This window comes from Bos taurus, chromosome 25 (genome assembly GCF_002263795.3).
Source record: "Bos taurus isolate L1 Dominette 01449 registration number 42190680 breed Hereford chromosome 25, ARS-UCD2.0, whole genome shotgun sequence".
NCBI classification, from domain to species: Eukaryota; Metazoa; Chordata; class Mammalia; order Artiodactyla; family Bovidae; genus Bos; species Bos taurus.
The window spans coordinates 13,501,591-13,519,083 of record NC_037352.1 but is presented as its reverse complement, the minus strand read 5'-3'; the positions used below and the strand labels follow the sequence as shown (position 1 = coordinate 13,519,083).

At 40.9% G+C, this 17,493-nt stretch overlaps 1 protein-coding gene across 7 annotated transcripts in view; it reads left to right on the top strand.

Moving 5' to 3' along the window:
• Positions 1 to 17,493, top strand: part of PARN (poly(A)-specific ribonuclease) — a 179,357-nt gene that overhangs the window by 23,326 nt on the left and 138,538 nt on the right. For 5 of the 7 annotated variants that reach the window (XM_010819307.4, XM_010819306.4, XM_010819309.4 and 2 more), the window contains 8 exons: positions 191 to 233; positions 1,359 to 1,439; positions 4,115 to 4,171; positions 10,332 to 10,409; positions 10,831 to 10,902; positions 14,615 to 14,658; positions 16,056 to 16,098; positions 16,782 to 16,857. In XM_010819307.4, the coding sequence (XP_010817609.1) occupies positions 191 to 233; positions 1,359 to 1,439; positions 4,115 to 4,171; positions 10,332 to 10,409; positions 10,831 to 10,902; positions 14,615 to 14,658; positions 16,056 to 16,098; positions 16,782 to 16,857 (494 nt within the window). 7 annotated transcript variants of the gene reach the window in all.

The following is a 17,493-nucleotide window of genomic DNA, read 5'->3' as shown; positions in this document are numbered from 1 at the left end:
GGAAACATTTGGAAACTGAAATATTATGGAATAGGCTTACTCTACAGTCTTCCTTGTGGTAATATTTATTGCATACTTAATAAAACTGATGTAATGAAATTATAGCTATAAAGTTGTTTTAAAAGTCCTTTAGGGTCTTAGCTGTCATTAGCTCGTCTACTGATAATCATGTTTTCTTTCTTTTCTTTAGGTATCCCAAAGGCATTCATGTTGAGACTTTAGAAACCGAAAAGGTAACCCCAAGGCTTATCCAGGGCCAACATTAAATGCATTGAACCAGTGCCACAATATTCAAGTACAAAGTGCAATCAGATCAAGAAGTTGAAAGTCAGAGTTGGCTCCCATACGTATGAGCTGGGTGACATTGGACAAGTCATTTCTCCGCTGCCAGCCTCAGTTTCCTCACTTGTAAATCCTTGCATGAGCGTGGTAATGATGAGCTCCACTGTCTCACAGCAAAGTAGTAGATGGAACTGAATTTTGTAAACTTGAGAGCATGCAAATGTTAGTACACGTTCTCATCATCACGGAAAGCTGATATGCATGGTACTCATGTAGTAATTTCTTCTTGTTACATGGGCCACTAAAATTGGGTTTTAGAATCTGGGGCATCAGCAGTCTGTCATCATGTATTCCCGGAGAGCAGTGATAGAACCGAAATGGGTAGTGGTGGGCTGATGGTGGGTTCCTTTGACAGAACTATAGAATTTTAGAATTTAGTTCTTGTTCTTAAGTGAGATGTCTAATTACATAAGAGATTGCATAAATTAAATCTTGCTAGAAGATAAGTCTCAAACTTTGACACAGGAGGTTTTGTGGTGTTTGATTGATCCAGAATGCAGTGTGAGAAAGAAGGTGCTAGTTATCTGACAGGTTACTGGAAAATCCAGGATTTTTCTTTTATGTTAATGAGAAATGATATAGAAATTTAAAAAATTGAGGTATGGTTGACTTATCAGTATTAGTTTTAGGTATATAATATGATTCAAATTTATATGGGTTACATAGAATTTTTATTTCAAAACCAACTACTTTGAAATCCGTGTTCAAATGCAACATCTTAGTGTCCATTATGAAGTGTCTTACTGACACAGTCTCTTGATATTTATAATTGACTCTGTTGGGGTGAATTAATAAATCATAGGAAAATGTCGTGGAAACAAGGAAATGAATTCTAGTTTGTAAAGCAACAACTCAACTTTTGGTGGCATTTCAAGATACTTTGAGTGTGTTTAGCCCCTGAAAGACTGTGCACTGATAAAAATTATAACTTCTAATGGTGGCAGAACCTGAATTTCAGAGGGTGAGGAGGGTCAGGTAGCTTCCAGAAAATTGTATATCTCCTTTATGTCTTTTAGAAAGAGCGATATATTGTTATCAGCAAAGTAGATGAAGAAGAACGCAAAAGAAGAGAGCAACAGAAACATGCTAAGGAACAGGTGATTGAACTACACTCATTTCCTTTGGGTGAGAAATGGCAACAGAATTGTAGATCCTATGTTGGATTCAATTTAGTGACTCATTTTCTCCCGTATAAGAATTGAATTCATAGCAAAACCTGAAAGAGAGTGAGGGAAATCTAAGAGTAGGTATTTAGACGTAGCCAGCCAAGTGAGGGTGGCATCACGATGGACCGTCTTCACCTCCATGAAGCATCTCAGAGCAAGAGTTAGTGGTTAGCATTCAGACTTTGTGTCACTGAGCGTCTCGGCCCATTAAGTGGTCTCCCTGTGGCTAAATTCAGGCCCGGTTACCTGGTTTTCCTAAAACAAAGTTGAGACAATATGGGCCTACAGATGCATGCTCATAGTTATGTTGGAACCTCACTTTGGTTGTCCTCTGGAGAATGGATTCTAGCAGGAAGACCAGTTAAGCTGAACAGTAACCAGCTAAGAGACGCTGGTGGCCTTAAACAGGAGAAAGTGAAGTGGAAATGTTAAGCGGTCTTTCGTGTCCAACTCTTTGCGACCTGATGGACTATAGCCCGCCAGGCTCCTCTGTCCATGGAATTCCTCAGGCAAGAATACTGGAGTGGGTTGCCATGCTGTCCTCCAGAGGGGCTTAGCTTTGGGAATAGGTGTTTTTTTTCTTTTAAAAAAATTATTCTATTAAAAAATTTAATTCTGGGGAAGTATGTAACATGAAATTTACCATCTTTGCCAGTTTGAAGTGTTCAATTCTGTACTGTTAAACACATTCACATTGTCCTACAACCATTACCACCATCCGTCTCCAGACTGTTTTTATCCTGCAAAATTGAAACACTATACCCATTAACTAATAACTTCCTATTCCTCCCGTCCCCCAGCCTCTGGTACCCACTGTTCTACTTTCTGTCTATGAATTTGACTCCTCTCAATGCCTCACAAAAGTGGAATCAGATAGTATTTGTCTTTCTGTTACTGGCTTCGTTCATTTAACATAATGGCACTTTGGGTTCATCTTTATTGTAGCATGTGTCACAATTTCCTTTCTTTTTAAAGTCTGAATAATATTCTATATACCACATTATGTTTGTCCATTTATCTGTTGATGGACACTTGTGTTGCTTCTGTCTTTTGGTTCTTGTGACTAATGCTGCTCTGAACATGGGTGTCAAGGACTCTCTTGAGTCCTTGCTTTCAATTCTTTGGGGCGTATACCCAGGAGTGGAATTGCTGGATCATACGGTAATTCTGTTTTTAATATTTTGAGGGACTACTGTGCTATTTCCCACGTGACTGTACCACTTTACATTCCCACCAACAAAGTACAAGTGTTCCACTTTCTCCACAAAACCATCAGTGCTTTTTAGACTCAAGAGTAATTTAAGGAAGTGAACAATTTCAGTGAGGGTGAAATGGGAGAGCAGGGGACTTGCAGGTTTCTGGGAATTAAACTGGACCTGGTGAATTTTTTTTTATTTAAATTTTTGGCCATGCCACACAGCGTGCAGGATCTTAGTTCCCTGACCAGAAATAGAACCCATGCTCGTTGCAATGGAAGCACAGTCTTAAGGCCTGGACCAGGGACATCCCAGGAGAAGAGTCATTAAGTAATTTAGCTGTGAAGAGACAAGGAGAAGGAGAGTGGTTCCCTAGAGCTTAGAGTTAAGGAAAGGATTTCAAGATAGGAAAGAAATTGAGTCTATTTAAGCACCATCATGAAGAAAACAGGAGGGAAGAAGCTGAGTGGCAGTGTCTCAGTGTGGTACTATACAAATTTTATAAAAATGCATTTGACCAGGAAAAAAGAAGGTGGCGGGGGTGGGGGGCGGGCGGTGCTTCCCTCTTGGCTCAGTTGGTAAATAATCCTCCTATAGTGCAGGAGACCTGGGTTTGATCCTTGGGTTGGGAAGATCCCCTGGAGAAGAGAATGACAACCCACTCCAGGATTCTTGCCTGGAGAATCCCATGGACAGAGGAGCCTGGTGGGCTACAGTTCATGGGGTCAAAAAGAGTCTGACATGACTGAGCAACTAAGCACTCACTCAGGAAAAAAAAAGCAGAGAATTCTTGATTTAACAGTTGGTCTGAGTGGTCCTCCTCGGAATGGAATGCAGTATTAATTTGGCCAGCAGGTGGCAGCTTTTAAAAGTCCCTGTTTCTAGGGCAACTTCTTGTTTAGTCCTTAAGTTGTATCGGATTCTGCAACCCTGTGGACTATAGCCCACCAGATTCCTTTGTCCATGGGATTACCCAGGCAAGAATACTGGAATGGATTGCCATTTCTTCCTCTAGGGGATCTTTCTGACCCAGGGATTGAACCCATTTCTCTTGCATTGGCAGATGGATTCTTTACCGCTGAGCCACCATGGAAGCCCTCAAGGCAGCTTGAGGGATGTGGAGATTTCAACAGTTGATTGGAAGTGATGGGTATACCCTAGCACTGTTAGCTTAGTAACTAAGTTTGCCACTTGCTCATCCCTCTCTCAGAAACAGAAAAATGGTACATGCAGAAATCATTTCCAACGCAGTTGTTTGGGGGTGATGGACTCAAAATATGGGAAACAAAAGTTATCTAACTGGATATAAAATTTCAGCCTCTGGTTTTTTTTTTTGCCTAGATTTTAACTTATTCAAACAAGGAACATATATATTTCAATAGTTGGTTTTTTGTTTTGTTTTTAAATTAGGAAGAACTGAATGATGCTGTGGGATTTTCTAGAGTCATTCATGCCATTGCTAATTCGGTGAGTGAAACAAACTTAGTAATTAATTTCCTGAACATAACATTTACTGTGAAATGCCACGTTATCATTGCAAATCCATCATCTGGTCACATTGATATTAGAATGTTTTCCTGGTCTGGAAGGAGAAGTTAGAACTTCATAAAGATAGCTTGTTGTCATAATGTGCTCAGTGTGACATTATAATTGCTGAATTACATCCAAATCATTTTTTTAGAAAGCATTTCTGTTAAAACGCAGAAGAGGATTATACTGTGATGGCCTTATGTGGCTCCATGAAACTGATATTTATTATTCTTAAAACCAACAAGTAGCAGAATAGCAAACTAAAGAAGATGAGGAGAAATAATCCAGTTTTTGAAACCTTGTATTCCTTCATTAAAAGAAATCTAGAGGATAAAAATAATTGTGTTGAATTCCTCCGCTTAACTGAATCTTGTATCTTTGTTTTTAAATAATTTTATTTATTTATTTGGCTGTGCTGGGTCTTTGTTGCCGTGAGGGCTCTTCTCTAGTTTTGGCGAATAGGGGCTCCTCTTTAGTTGCAGTGCGCAGGCTTCTCATTGCGGTGGCTTCTCTTGTGGAGCGTGGGCTCAGTAGCTGCATCTCCTGGGCTCTAGAGCACAGGTTTAATGGTTGTGGTGCATGGGCTTCATTGCTCCCCAGCATGTGGAATCTTCCCAGGCCAGGGATTGAACCTGTGTCTCCTGTATTGGCAGCTAGATTCTTTACCACTACCTCTGAGAATCCCTGAATGTTACATTTTAATAACATTAGATACATTTAAAAAATGTTTCAACTGTTTATGTAAATGTGCTGGAGGGTTCTGTGATAGATATAGTAGATATTTTCCCTCCTTTCTTACATCCTTTAAGAAAAGAAGCACGCCCATCCTGCACAGGGAAGCTGGGTCTTGCTGCTGGTTGTTCTGTTGAGTTACCCATCCAAGTCACACTGCTTGCCTAATGCTAAACTTCCCTGGAGTCTGAGACCTCCTTGTCCTTGAGTAGCTGGCCTAAGGAGAAGGCATGGTCTCCCTCAAGGAGTCGTCTTGTCCCTTAGATGCTGAGCTCTGCATCGGGGAAGCTTGAAGGTGGTGCTCCAGGAGTCCATGGTTGTCTCAACAGCAGGTGTAGCCTTGTCAAACAGGAGCACTTTCGGGGAGGCAGTCACTGTCCCCAGCAAGGGGTAAACAGAACTTAGACCTTGAGAGAGAGAAGGGCTGGCTTCTTAGGAGCTCTTTCTCTCAAGTAAATGATGTTACCGAAACAGAACAGAACCAGGGATGAGCCTGGAGAAAAACAAAGGTGTGGGTCTCTTGAGAAGTAGCTAAAAAGCTAGTTTAAAACTCAACATTTCAAAAAACTAAGATCATGGATCTGGTCCCATCACTTCATGGCAAATAGATGGGGAAACAATGACAGACTATTTTCTTGGGCTCCAGAATCACTGCAGGTGGTGACTGCAGCCATGAAATTAAAAGACACTTGCTCCTTGGAAGAAATGCTATGACAAACCTAGATAGCGTATTAAAAAGCGGAGACATCACTTTGCCAACAAAGATCCATATAGTCAAAGTTATGGTTTTTCCAGTAGTCATGGATGTGAGAGTTGGATCGTAAAAAAGGCTGAGCACTGAAGAATTGATGCTTTTGAATTGTGGTGTTGGAGAAGACTCTTGAGAGTCCCTTGGACTGCAAGGAAATCAAAGCAGTCAGTCCTAAACTAAAGGAAGTCAGTCCTGAATATTCATTGGTAAGACTGATGCAGAAACTGAAGCGCCAAAACTTGGGCTACCTGATGCAAAGAGCCGACTTATTGGAAAAGACCCTGATGCTGGGAAAGATTTAAGGCAGAAGGAGAAGAGGGTGACAGAGGATGAGATGGTCAGATGGCATCACTGATTCAATGGACAATAACTTGGGTAAACTCCGTGAGATGGTGAGGGACAGGGAAGCCTGATGTGCTGCAGTCCAAAGAGTCGGGACGCGACTGATCAACAGCAACAAGATTGCATGTATCCAGAGAAGCAGAGAGGGCTTCCCTGGTGGCTCAGTGGTAAAGAATCTGCCTGTAATGCAAGAGACTTGGGTTTGATCCCTGGATTAGAAAGATCTCTTAGAGAAGGAAATGGCAACCCACTCCCGTATTCTTGCCTGGTATATTCCATGGACAGAGGAGCTTACTGGGCTACAGTCTGTGAGGTCACAGAGAGTTGGACTTGACTGAGAGACACACACATACAGAAGCAGAGGGGAGTTTCTGGTCATGTTTGCTTACATTATACACACTTAACCAGCCGTCTTCAGAGCAGTGGTGGATTGATTGAAGCTATCCCTGAGACAGATGTGGGGCAGCAGTTGGCTTTGAGCTCCCATAACCAGCATGATGGTTTAGGGGGCTTTTCCAAGATGGGGGCATTTATTTACCTTGTACAAACAATTCAGATCCCTTAGCCAGCTGTGCCTCTATTTATTTTTCCTCTCTGTGGTCCCTCTTCAGCAGAGTGATTCATAGCATGTTGTGGGCCATCCGTAGTGCACATCACGGAGCATACCGTGATAAAAATTTAGCCCTGTTTATTAGTGATCCTGACTTTTAAAATTTAAGTCATGTACTTCGCAACTACGAACATAGTGAGCTCTGTATAGCCAGTGAACAAGTAAACACTCTATGTTAGACCAGGTTCTTTCCCCGTCACTCTTAGTAACGAATCTGTTTTCTCTAGTTTTAAAAAAATTCGTATTAATTTTTCACCCACAGAAAAGTTGCAAAACTGGTACAGAATTTCTATACACCCGTCACCTAGCGACACCTAATGTTACTATCTTGTATAACCATACAGTTGCAGAACCATGAAATTAGCATTGGTACAATATTATGAGCTAACTTGAATTTAACCTGTTTTCCTCTAAGTCCTTTTCCTGTTCATGGTTCTGTCTAGGATCCCACGTTGCGTTTACTTGTTATCTCTCCGTGGTCTTCTGCAGCCTGTAGTTTACTTTGTCTCTTATAACCTTGGTGTTTTTAAAGAGTGTTGATTGTAACCGTGTCAGGTGTCCCTTAGTTGGGATTTGTTTGATCTTTTCTCACGTTGGATTGAAGACACAGTTTGGGCAGGCATGCCACAGAAATGATGATTCATGACATTGACCCCCATCCCTCAGTTCAGGTGGTGTCTGCTGGGTTTATGCACTGTAGAGTTACTGTTTTCCCTTTTGTAGTTAATAAATATATTGGAAATACTTGGAGGTGCTGAAAATCCTGTTTTTTCTCGAGCTTTTGCCAGTGACACAGCATCTGTCAGTGGCTCTTGCCTGCAGCCATCATTACTGTGGTATTCTAGTGGCAAGTTTGTGTTTCCCTCTTTCTTTCTCCTTTTGTTTCTGGAAATCTTTTAGAAGAGCTGCCCCTGCTCCCCTTCTGTTAATTCTTTTTTTTTGGACTCAGAGAAATTTATTTCATTCTACATATCTTTAAACAATTTATTTATTTATTTGGCTACATCAGGTCTTAGTTGCAGTGTGCAGGCTCTCTAGCTGTGGTGCACAGGCTTAGTAGTTGGGGCTTGTGGGGTGAGTTGCTCCAAGGCACGTGGGATCTTAGTTCCCTGATTAGAGATCGAACTGACATCCCCTGCACTGGAAGATGGATTCTTAACCACTTGACCACCAGGGAAGTCCCCACTGTGTAGAGTTATTTCTTAATTTAAAAACATTATCTATTTATTTACTTTTGGCTCTGCTGAGTCTTCACTGCCATGTGTGGGCTTTAGTTGCAGTGGGGCAGGGGCTCCTTTTCTCTGGTTGCGGTGTGCAGGCTTCTCGGTGCAGTGGCTTCTCTTGTGGAGCATGGGCCCTAGAGCATGCAGGCTTCCGTTGCTGTGGCACAGGGCTAGTTGCCCCACAACCTGTGGGGTCTTCCTGGACCAGTGATTGAACCTTGTCCCCTGCATTGACAGGTGGATTCCTAACCACTGGACCATGAGGGAAGTCCCTCTACAGATTTTAATCTAGTGTTCTTATTTTGTTCTTATTTATTTTGTTGCTCGGATGGTATCACATGGGGCATTGGCGCTTCAGGCTGACTCCGCTGGAACAAGCCTCATCCTTTTCTGAGCACCTCCTTACTTTCTGATATCACAAGATATTCTGCACTTGTCTTGTATTTTCCCTTCCTCAGCTCTAGAATCAAGGACTTCCCCAGGGAGCCCTGGTTCCTTTTAGAAACCAAGTTCTGGTGCTGGGCTCCTGCTGTGGTGTTACTACTTCTAGTTCCCCTCCCTGCACAGAGCTAAGAATGATACATGTGTAACCATGCATGTATACACATGTTGCTATTTCCATGTCTGACTTAAATGCACAGAGCTAAGAATGATACATGAGTGTAACCATGCATGTATACACACTGTGATATTTCTCTGTCTGACTTAAATGCACAGAGCTAAGAATGATACATGAGTGTAACCATGCATGTATACACACTGTGATATTTCTCTGTCTGACTTAAATGCACAGAGCTAAGAATGATACATGTGTAACCATGCACGTATATGCACGTTGATATTTCTGTGTCTGACTTATATGCATATTATAAAAAATGAATTTATACTGATATATGACAGATTCTAGTCCAATACCACAGGGTTTACTTTTAACCTACTCTCTTTTCTTATTTGTAACTTTCTTCCCTCCAACACTGGGAATTGCAGTTCTTGTTATCTGCTGTGTTGATGTTAGTTCTGTTCTTCCCAACCTCTTTCAGTATGGTCGAGGGCTTCATTTATAATACAGTTAGGTTTATCTTTTAGGGTTTCCATTTTGGGTTCCTTCCTTCTCTGTGGTTTCAATCAGTACTTGGTATCTTAGCATTGCATAGATATTCAGAATGGCCCACACACTGAGCTGAGAGGATAGCTCGTCTGTTGGATTTGGGAGCTTTTTGTATAGAATTATTTATTTCAGAGAATTATGTTTAGCTTTGTGAGTCAAGGAGTATTGCTCTGAAGGTCCACTGGGATGTAGCAAAAAGCTCTGGGTGCTTTATGTTAAAAATGCTGTCACCTGGCTAGCTAAATCTAAGTTGATGTTCCATTTTTTGCAGTTTTTTATCAAAATGGACTAATTTATTGCATATATATTGTACCTCATTGGTTGAAGAGCAGTAAATTTCATTGGAAACAATATTTTAGAGCAAGCCCTGTGGAATTTGACATACATGATGAAGGAAATGAAAACTCGTTCTACTTAATAAAGTTTGTTATACACTTTCTAGCATTGTTATGAGTGTGTCTTTTGAAAATAAGTGAGTTGTTTTGAAGAAAACATTTCTGATATTCGGAGTTTGTTCACAAATTATTTGACAGTTCAAGGTATCTAGCATTTTTCAGTTACTTTTTTGAGCTCTTTAATAAAAATTTTACTACTTTTGATTCTTGTGTTAATAAAATTGTACTACTTCTGATTCTTTTGGGTAGAAGATGAATAAAAATCAGAGAAAAAGATCAATGAAATCAAAGTCATTTGGAGCTTTTACTTTGCATTCTGGATTTTACACCAGAAGAGGAGTGAAGCCAGCCCAAATTTATTTGCATATCTTTATACATTTTTTTTCCCCTTAGTGTCAAAAAGCAAGTTTAGTACAAAATCCTCATGGAACCAAGCCATACATTTCAAGATACTTAGCATTTTCTGTTAGTTTTTTGAGCTCTTCAATAAAAAGCCCTGATACAATTTTGCACCAAGGAGTCTTTCTGTTCTTTTTTAAATTTTTTTAAATTTTATTTTATTTTTAAACTTTACAATATTGTATTAGTTTTGCCAAATATCGAAATGAATCCGCCACAGGTATACCTGTATTCCCCATCCTGAACCCTCCTCCCTCCTCCCTCCCCATACCCTTCCTCTGGGTCGTCCCAGTGCACCAGCCCCAAGCATCCAGTATCGTGCATCAAACCTGGACTGGCGACTCGTTTCATACATGATATTATACATGTTTCAGTGCCATTCTCCCAAATCTTCCCACCCTCTCCCTCTCCCACAGAGTCCATAAGACTGATCTATACATCAGTGTCTCTTTTGCTGTCTCGTACACAGGGTTATTGTTACCATCTTTCTAAATTCCATATATACAAGGAGTCTTTCTTAACCTTGGCTTTTTTCAGGGGAAGCTTGTCATTGGACACAACATGCTCTTGGATGTCATGCACACGGTTCATCAGTTCTACTGCCCTCTGCCTGCGGTGAGTGTCTTGTCAGCCTGTGTTAAGAATTCCCGTCTTCAATACTGAGAAAGTGTTCTCTGTGGGGTTCCGTTCCCTTGTCCGCAACTGTCCCAGAGGGACAGTCTCCTGCATTTGGTTGAATGTTTTTGAAGAGATTTTAAAGTATCTTTGGATGGCTGCCGTTGCTGGAGAGAGGTTAAACATTTGTTTTGTCTTGATGCCGGAGGTTTGATTGCTCAGTTAGTGCTGAGCAGGGGTTGCTGAGCCGCACATGTGGTCTTCAGGTCTGATACTGCCAACATGAGCCATAGCAGGGCATTGAAGTGGTGGTGGCTGGGGTTGGGGGGTGGGCGGGGGTAGGGGGTGGGGCTAGAGGTCTGTAGACTGGATCAGGTTGTGTAAACGTCTTGGTTCCCTCTTGCGAGGCTGCTTCCCTTAGATTCTTTGTGGACCTTGGTGTTTTGGACTCTGGGAGCCATGCTGTCTCCGTGCACCAAAGCACGAGCTCCAGGTAAAGGGCTGCTCTCTGTCTCCTCCTCTTTGCTCCCTGACTGCCTGGGGCCTCATCTCTCTGCTGCTCATCACTGCAGTGTCTCTCCTTCGTTTTCTCTCCATATTTTCTGTCCTTTAGTGATCTCACCCACCTTCTAGGACTTCAGCTGGAAGACACTGACATCTTCCTCTCCAGCTGGGATCTCCCCGCAGATCCAGGTCACAGTTTATGCTGACCCCACACGTCTCTACCTGGGTAGCTTTCAGGATGAGTGGGGTTTAAAATTCATGTGTCGCAAATAGGGTGTGCAACTTAACGTAACCTTTCTCTCCTTCTGTCTCCAAACCCATTCTTTCTCCTGATTGCTTTACTGTAAATGATGCCCAGTCACCAACATGGTTTTTAACATCTGTTTTGGCTCTTCCTCTGTCCCCCAGATCTGGCCAGTTACAAAATCCTGGCAGTTTTGTCTCCAGGCTGTCTCTCACATCTGGATTCTTTCCATTTCAAGTAGCAAGTAGCCTTATTCCTCATCTGAAGTTAGCAAACTCCAGGCAGGATTCCCTGCCTCACTTTAACCTTCAGCTCATCCTTTAAACAGAGGTTGGCAAAAAAGGGTCAGATAGTAAAGTATTTGGGGCTTTCCAGGCTGAATAGTCTTTGTCAGGACTCTCAACACTGTCTTTGTCACCTGAAAACTGCTGTAGAGTGCAGTGCGTCAACAAACGGATATGACTTTGCCCCAGAAAAATTTTATTTAAAAATAGGTGATAGGCCAGATTTGGCCCGTGGCTGTGGTTTTCCAGCCTCTGTTTTAAACTATTATACCACCAGATTTTTTTTTTAATTGGAAGATAATTGCTTTTCAATATTGTGTTGGTTTCTGCCGTACAACAACTCGAATCAGCTATAATTATATATATATATATCCCCTCCCTCTTGAGCCTGTCTTCCCTACCCTGAACCCCATCCCTCTAGGTCATCACAGAGCACCGGGCTGGGCTCCCTGTGTTATAGAGCAGCTTCCCGCTAGCTAGCTATTTTACACGTGGTAGTGTGTATATGTCAGTGCTACTCAATTCGTCTTACCCTCTCCTTCCCCCTTCCTGTCCGCAAGTCCATTTTCTACGGCTTTGTCTGCATATACCACCAGACTTACCTTTTTTTTGGTTTGTTTATTTATTATTTTTTTAAATTTAAATTTATTTATTTTAATTGGAGGCTGATGGCCTCTGGATTGGATAATACCTACTTTAGAGTTCGGTGTCATGTATACATCTGCAAAGCCTCAGTTACTTCACGTTTCTCACAATGCATCGTTCCTTCAGCATCTTGATTACTTTTCTTTGGAAAATTCCAACTGTTGGGAAGCCTGTTCCTATTTCTGCAGCCTTAAGATTGTCCTTACTTTTCATAAAAACTGCATCACCCTCAGGGACTCAAAGGCATCATAGTTGTGAGACTCAAACATGATGGGTGTGAATTTGCATTCTGTAAATCTAAAGAGCTAATGTTAATTTCAGATCCGTCACTCCTTATTGACTGAATAGTAGTAGCCTCTCTCACGGCCTTTTGACCTTCAGAGCAGTGAAGTTATCTGTAAGGAAAAGTGTATTTAATGCTGTGTTTATAGGTGTTTTAAACAGCAAACAGAGCTTGGCTTGTAAGAGGCATTAAATACTGATTTAACAAATCAGTGTATTCTGACTGTGTCAGCTTTGTAATCTCCTGATGTATGGCTCTGTCCACATCACTGACCCTGAGTTAAATTCTGAGTTAATCCCGTGTTCTTTGTTTTTCTATACAGTTGATTCTTTTTAGCCTGGCATTATCAAGCCTTCTGTGATCTGGCCCAACCTTCTTGTGTAGTCTGGACCCGTTTTTGTCCTTCTTCCCAGCCAGACTGGCTCACTTTTTCTCCCCCTAGAAAACGTTGTGTGCTTCTGCATGTCTGTAGTTTTTGGTATATGAAATCCTTCAACTTGAATTTCCTCTGGCTTTTCTGAGTGTTTGCTATTACGGCTTTACCCATCTTACCCAGGCCCAGTGTATGCCTCTTTGGGTGTACGCCTTTCCCTTGCCTGCTGCCTTGCCCAAGAGTGAGCTTTCCTTTCTCTGAACTGCCAGGGAACCATGCACCTCTTCTGTTGCATAATTTTTGCCTTTACATCTTACTCTGCTTTTCTCTCTAAGTGATTCCCTCCTTGGACAAGGAGTGTGACCTTTTTATTGTCTGTGTCTAAATGCCTAGCATAGTGCTTTGTATGTAAGGACTTCATAAATGTTATCTTGCATGTAGCTGGTTTTCAATCAGATTCTACTGGAAAGAGCATATGATTTATTGCAAAGTAGAAGGTGGGTTAGGGTAAGTGGTCTTATCCTTGCTTTATTACTAGGCCCGAGTATGTTCTGTAGCTTCTTTGTGTTCTGTCATTGTCAGAAGGAGAAAATGGTTTTCTTCCATCCACCTTTGGAAGAAGTGATGACAGGAAAGGAAAAAGCCTAATTAAAGTGATAGAACTTTTACATACACTGTTACCAAATGTATTTAAAAGTACACTAAAGAATCTATATTTTGGGGCAGGTTTTTAGGGGAAGAGTCTCTTCTTAAAAGTCTTGCTATTCATTCTTGCTACCTTTTAGAAGGCATTGGTCTAGAACCTTACTATATGCTGGCCCTGGAACTGGCCATAATTCTAATTTTTTCTTGCTTGTGAGGCTTTCTAATGGTACTGAGAGATTACAGTCTTTATTGTCTTTTTGTTTGACTTAGCACTGAAACCGCTTATTCATGTATTGTTCATTAATTTAACGATAGCCATTGAAAAAGCTGGTAAATACTTCAAGCTAGCTAAATACAGACTGTATTTACAGGCTTGAAAAGCTAATGGGAAATGCCAGTTTCCTGTGAAGCATGAATAACACTGAAGAGAACTGTAGTCACAGTGGGTCAGGAGTATGCGTAGGCAGTGCGGTGTGGCAATTATGTATATAAATAAGTTAATTCAAAATGAGAGCAATCTCATTCCAGCTCTAGACTTCCTGATCAAATAAACTTGGGAAATGAATTGCCTAATTTAGGCATTTGCTATTGGTGCCACTTAAGCAATTTTCTGAGTAGTTAAAGCAAGAATCATGTGTATTGGAAAGTCTGTGTTTTAATGGCCATTTTAACCAATATTTCAATGGTGTTTCCATTAAAAGTATGATCCAATTTACAGTATGTCCATTTCCTGCATGAACCACTTTATTTTATTTTTTAAAAAATTTTATTGAAGTATAGTTGATTTGTAGTGTTATGTTAATTTCTGCTGTACAGCAAAGTGACTCAGTTATACATAAATATTCCTTTTCATATTCTTTTCCTTTATGCTTTATCACAAGATACTGTCAACCATTTTATTTAAATAATTCTAAATGTCTCACTTTACAATGAGTTGTGTAATAGAAGTATTAGTGATAGTTTTCTACATATAATAAAAACCTTTTTCCCCAAACTCTTATGTTTCAGCCATAAAATGCTCATATATATATTTTGCTTATGCAGAATTTGGCAATTCCAGTGAGGAATTGCCAAAATTTTTAGATATTAGTGAGAATTGGAAGTTTAGCTTCAAGGGCCTGTGTTGGTATCATGGTTTGAGAAGAGAACCATGGGACTTGAAATATTTGTTTTAAATATTGCAAATATACCAGTAAAATTATAACAGGTCACATTCTTATTTTTTAGGACTTAAATGAATTTAAGGAGATGACAACATGTGTTTTCCCCAGGTAAGCTTTCTTTGAGGATTTGTCTTTGGTTTAAAACAGCCATCAGGGCATCCATAATTACACATAGGTATAAGGCAATGGCACCCCATTCCAGTACTCTTGCTTGGAAAATCCCATGGATGGAGGAGCCTGTTGGGCTGCAATCCATGGGGTCGCTAAGAGCCGGACACGACTGAGTGACTTCACTTTCACTTTTCACTTTCATGCATTGGAGAAGGAAATGGCAACCCACTCCAGTGTTCTTGCCTGGAGAATCCCAGGGATGGGGGAGCCTGGTGGGCTGCTATCTATGGGGTCGCACAGAGTCGGACACGACTGAAGTGACTTAGCAGTAGCAGACAGTAGTTTATTAAAACCATTGGATCATGGTGACAATTCAGTTTGCATAAGCTGGAAAATGGCTTAATAGTTCCACCTTGCTGATGTTTGCTTTTACAAATGATGATTATGTTTGTTGTTAAAATTTAAAAATCAGAATTTGATCCAAGGGTGAAAATGGACAGCAGCTGCTTTTTTCTCATCCTGTCTCCCACTGTGTGAGGGACCTGGGAGGTCTGCTTGAGTTGGCGTTTGTCTCTCTTGTCTGTTGGGTGAACCTTGTCACAGTGAAGCATCCAGTTGAGGGTATTCAGTTGAATAATGAAGATGGTTGAATATATAGTTGGATATGTTGAGAGTATTGTGTCGTCGGTCAAAAACTGTCTGGCTAGAGAACTCCTTTTTTGCAACTTTGTCAGTGCCTTAGCCTGTTGGTATTGTCCATGGTTAGTGTGGTGTGTTCTGATAGATCCCACATCAGGCGCATGGAGCCCTCAGAGCAAGAGTCTACGTCTGAGGACCTGTCTGCAGAGGACTTGGAGCAGTTGCTCTTTCAGCCAGACTATTTCTGTCCAATTATGTGCAGTACTCATATTTATATGAGAGGAAATAGTATTGTTATACGAGTGTGTGTGTGTGTGTGTGTCTCTCTCTTTTTTCTATTATTGCAATCTCTGAAGCAGAGTAGTGAGAAATAACAGTTGTATGAGACTGCAAATGCAGTTTTTGACCCTTCAGGATATTATATTGTACAGATCTGGGTAGTGGTAGGAGATGATAAGAGCTTGGGAGCATCAGGCCTGCCGCAGTGTCGGAACCACGTGCAAACACATGAGGATGACTTACCCCTGATGTCAGTGTAAGCCCGTGTCCTCTAGAACTTGTGCTCTGGGTGTGGGCTTCCCCACAGCCTCCTGATGAAGTGCCCGGATGAGGGGACCGTGTCCTCAGTCTGACGTAATGGAGATGCAGATGACTGATGTGCCTAACGCCCCCATCCGCGGTTATTCATTGGAGTAAAGTACATTTTGAACGTTGCTATCCATTTTGTTTACCTTTTTAAAAAATTCTGTTTTTAGGCTCTTGGATACAAAATTGATGGCCAGCACACAACCTTTTAAGGTATTTAAAAAATCAGAACTATTGTTGATAAATTATAGTTTGAAATTTTCCTGATTGCTGCTAACAGCTTTAGAATTCTGGTCAGTTAATGTCACTTTCCAATACAACTGCCCCCCTACCCACCTCTTGTTCTCTGAAAAAACAAAAAAGATAAAAAAGAAATTGAGGAAAGACTAGAAATAAATATGTCAAAATGTGAATAGCAGTTGTCTTTGCATAGTGGAATTGTGGGAGTTTTTTCCTTCTGATTGTAAATTTTTAATGTTAAAACATATAGTGAATTTTTGAATAGATTACAGATGCATACACTCATTCCTTTTCCTTATTTTACATATTTTGGATATATAGTCTAATCAAGAGAATTCAGGTAAAAATATAATCATTTGCTTCTTTCTGAAGTGAGTTTATATGGCTGAGTGAAATGAATGCCAGAACAGTATAGCTTTCTGGCCAAAGGTCTGTAGCTACTTAACACATCTGTAAAAACTTTTCATATGACTGTACTTCCCATATGGTGGAAATTAAACTTGTGGTTTCTCTCTCTTATTGAGAAGAACGACTCCTGTGTTTCTTTAAAGAACACAAGGGGGCAGCACTAGATACTTTTTTTTTTTTTTTTGGTCCTGATTCTTCGTGAATCTCTGAGATGATGACAGCTCCTCCCTGTGTTTCCTGGTTTGTAGGATATCATTAACAACACATCCCTTGCAGAATTGGAAAAGCGGTTAAAAGAGACACCTTTCAACCCTCCTAAAGTTGGTAAGAATATAAACGATCCCAGAAAGCTCCACACTCTAAATGATAATTATGGATATCTATTATAGAAGAAAGGTAAAACTGTTTTAGAAACTACATATGTTGTACATTTATAAATTTTGGCTGAATTAACTTGCTCATACCCTTGGTTGAGTTGCTGTTTTCTGAATGAAGATGATCTTCTAATCCTACCTCTATTTTGCACGGGTAGGATTGGGTAGCCTGTTGGTTGAGAAGTTTAGCAATGGAATCTTCAGGGCTTTTTGTTTCTTAATGCTTGGAATTGTCCCAAACATTATGTGTCTTCCTTTTGGTTTAAGCAAAGACAAAAAGCTGGTGATTAATTGTGAGGGGTAGAGTGAAAATATACTTTTTGTCTCAGGAAAGCCCAAGAACTGGGTTTACAGATGAGGAAGGAGGGGGCTCCACCTCTGCCTCCTTCAGAGGTAGCTTAGGCACTGCACAGCAGTGGTGAGGAAAACCAGAGGAGGGAGGGACGTTTCTCAGGTGTGCAGATACTCGCACATCTGGCCATGGTCCCACCCCTGTGTTTGGTGAACCTTCAGGTGTTAGTTGCTTCCTTGGTTCCCCTTGGCCTCAGTCATGCTGCTGGTGTCATAATCAACATCCCACTAGCTG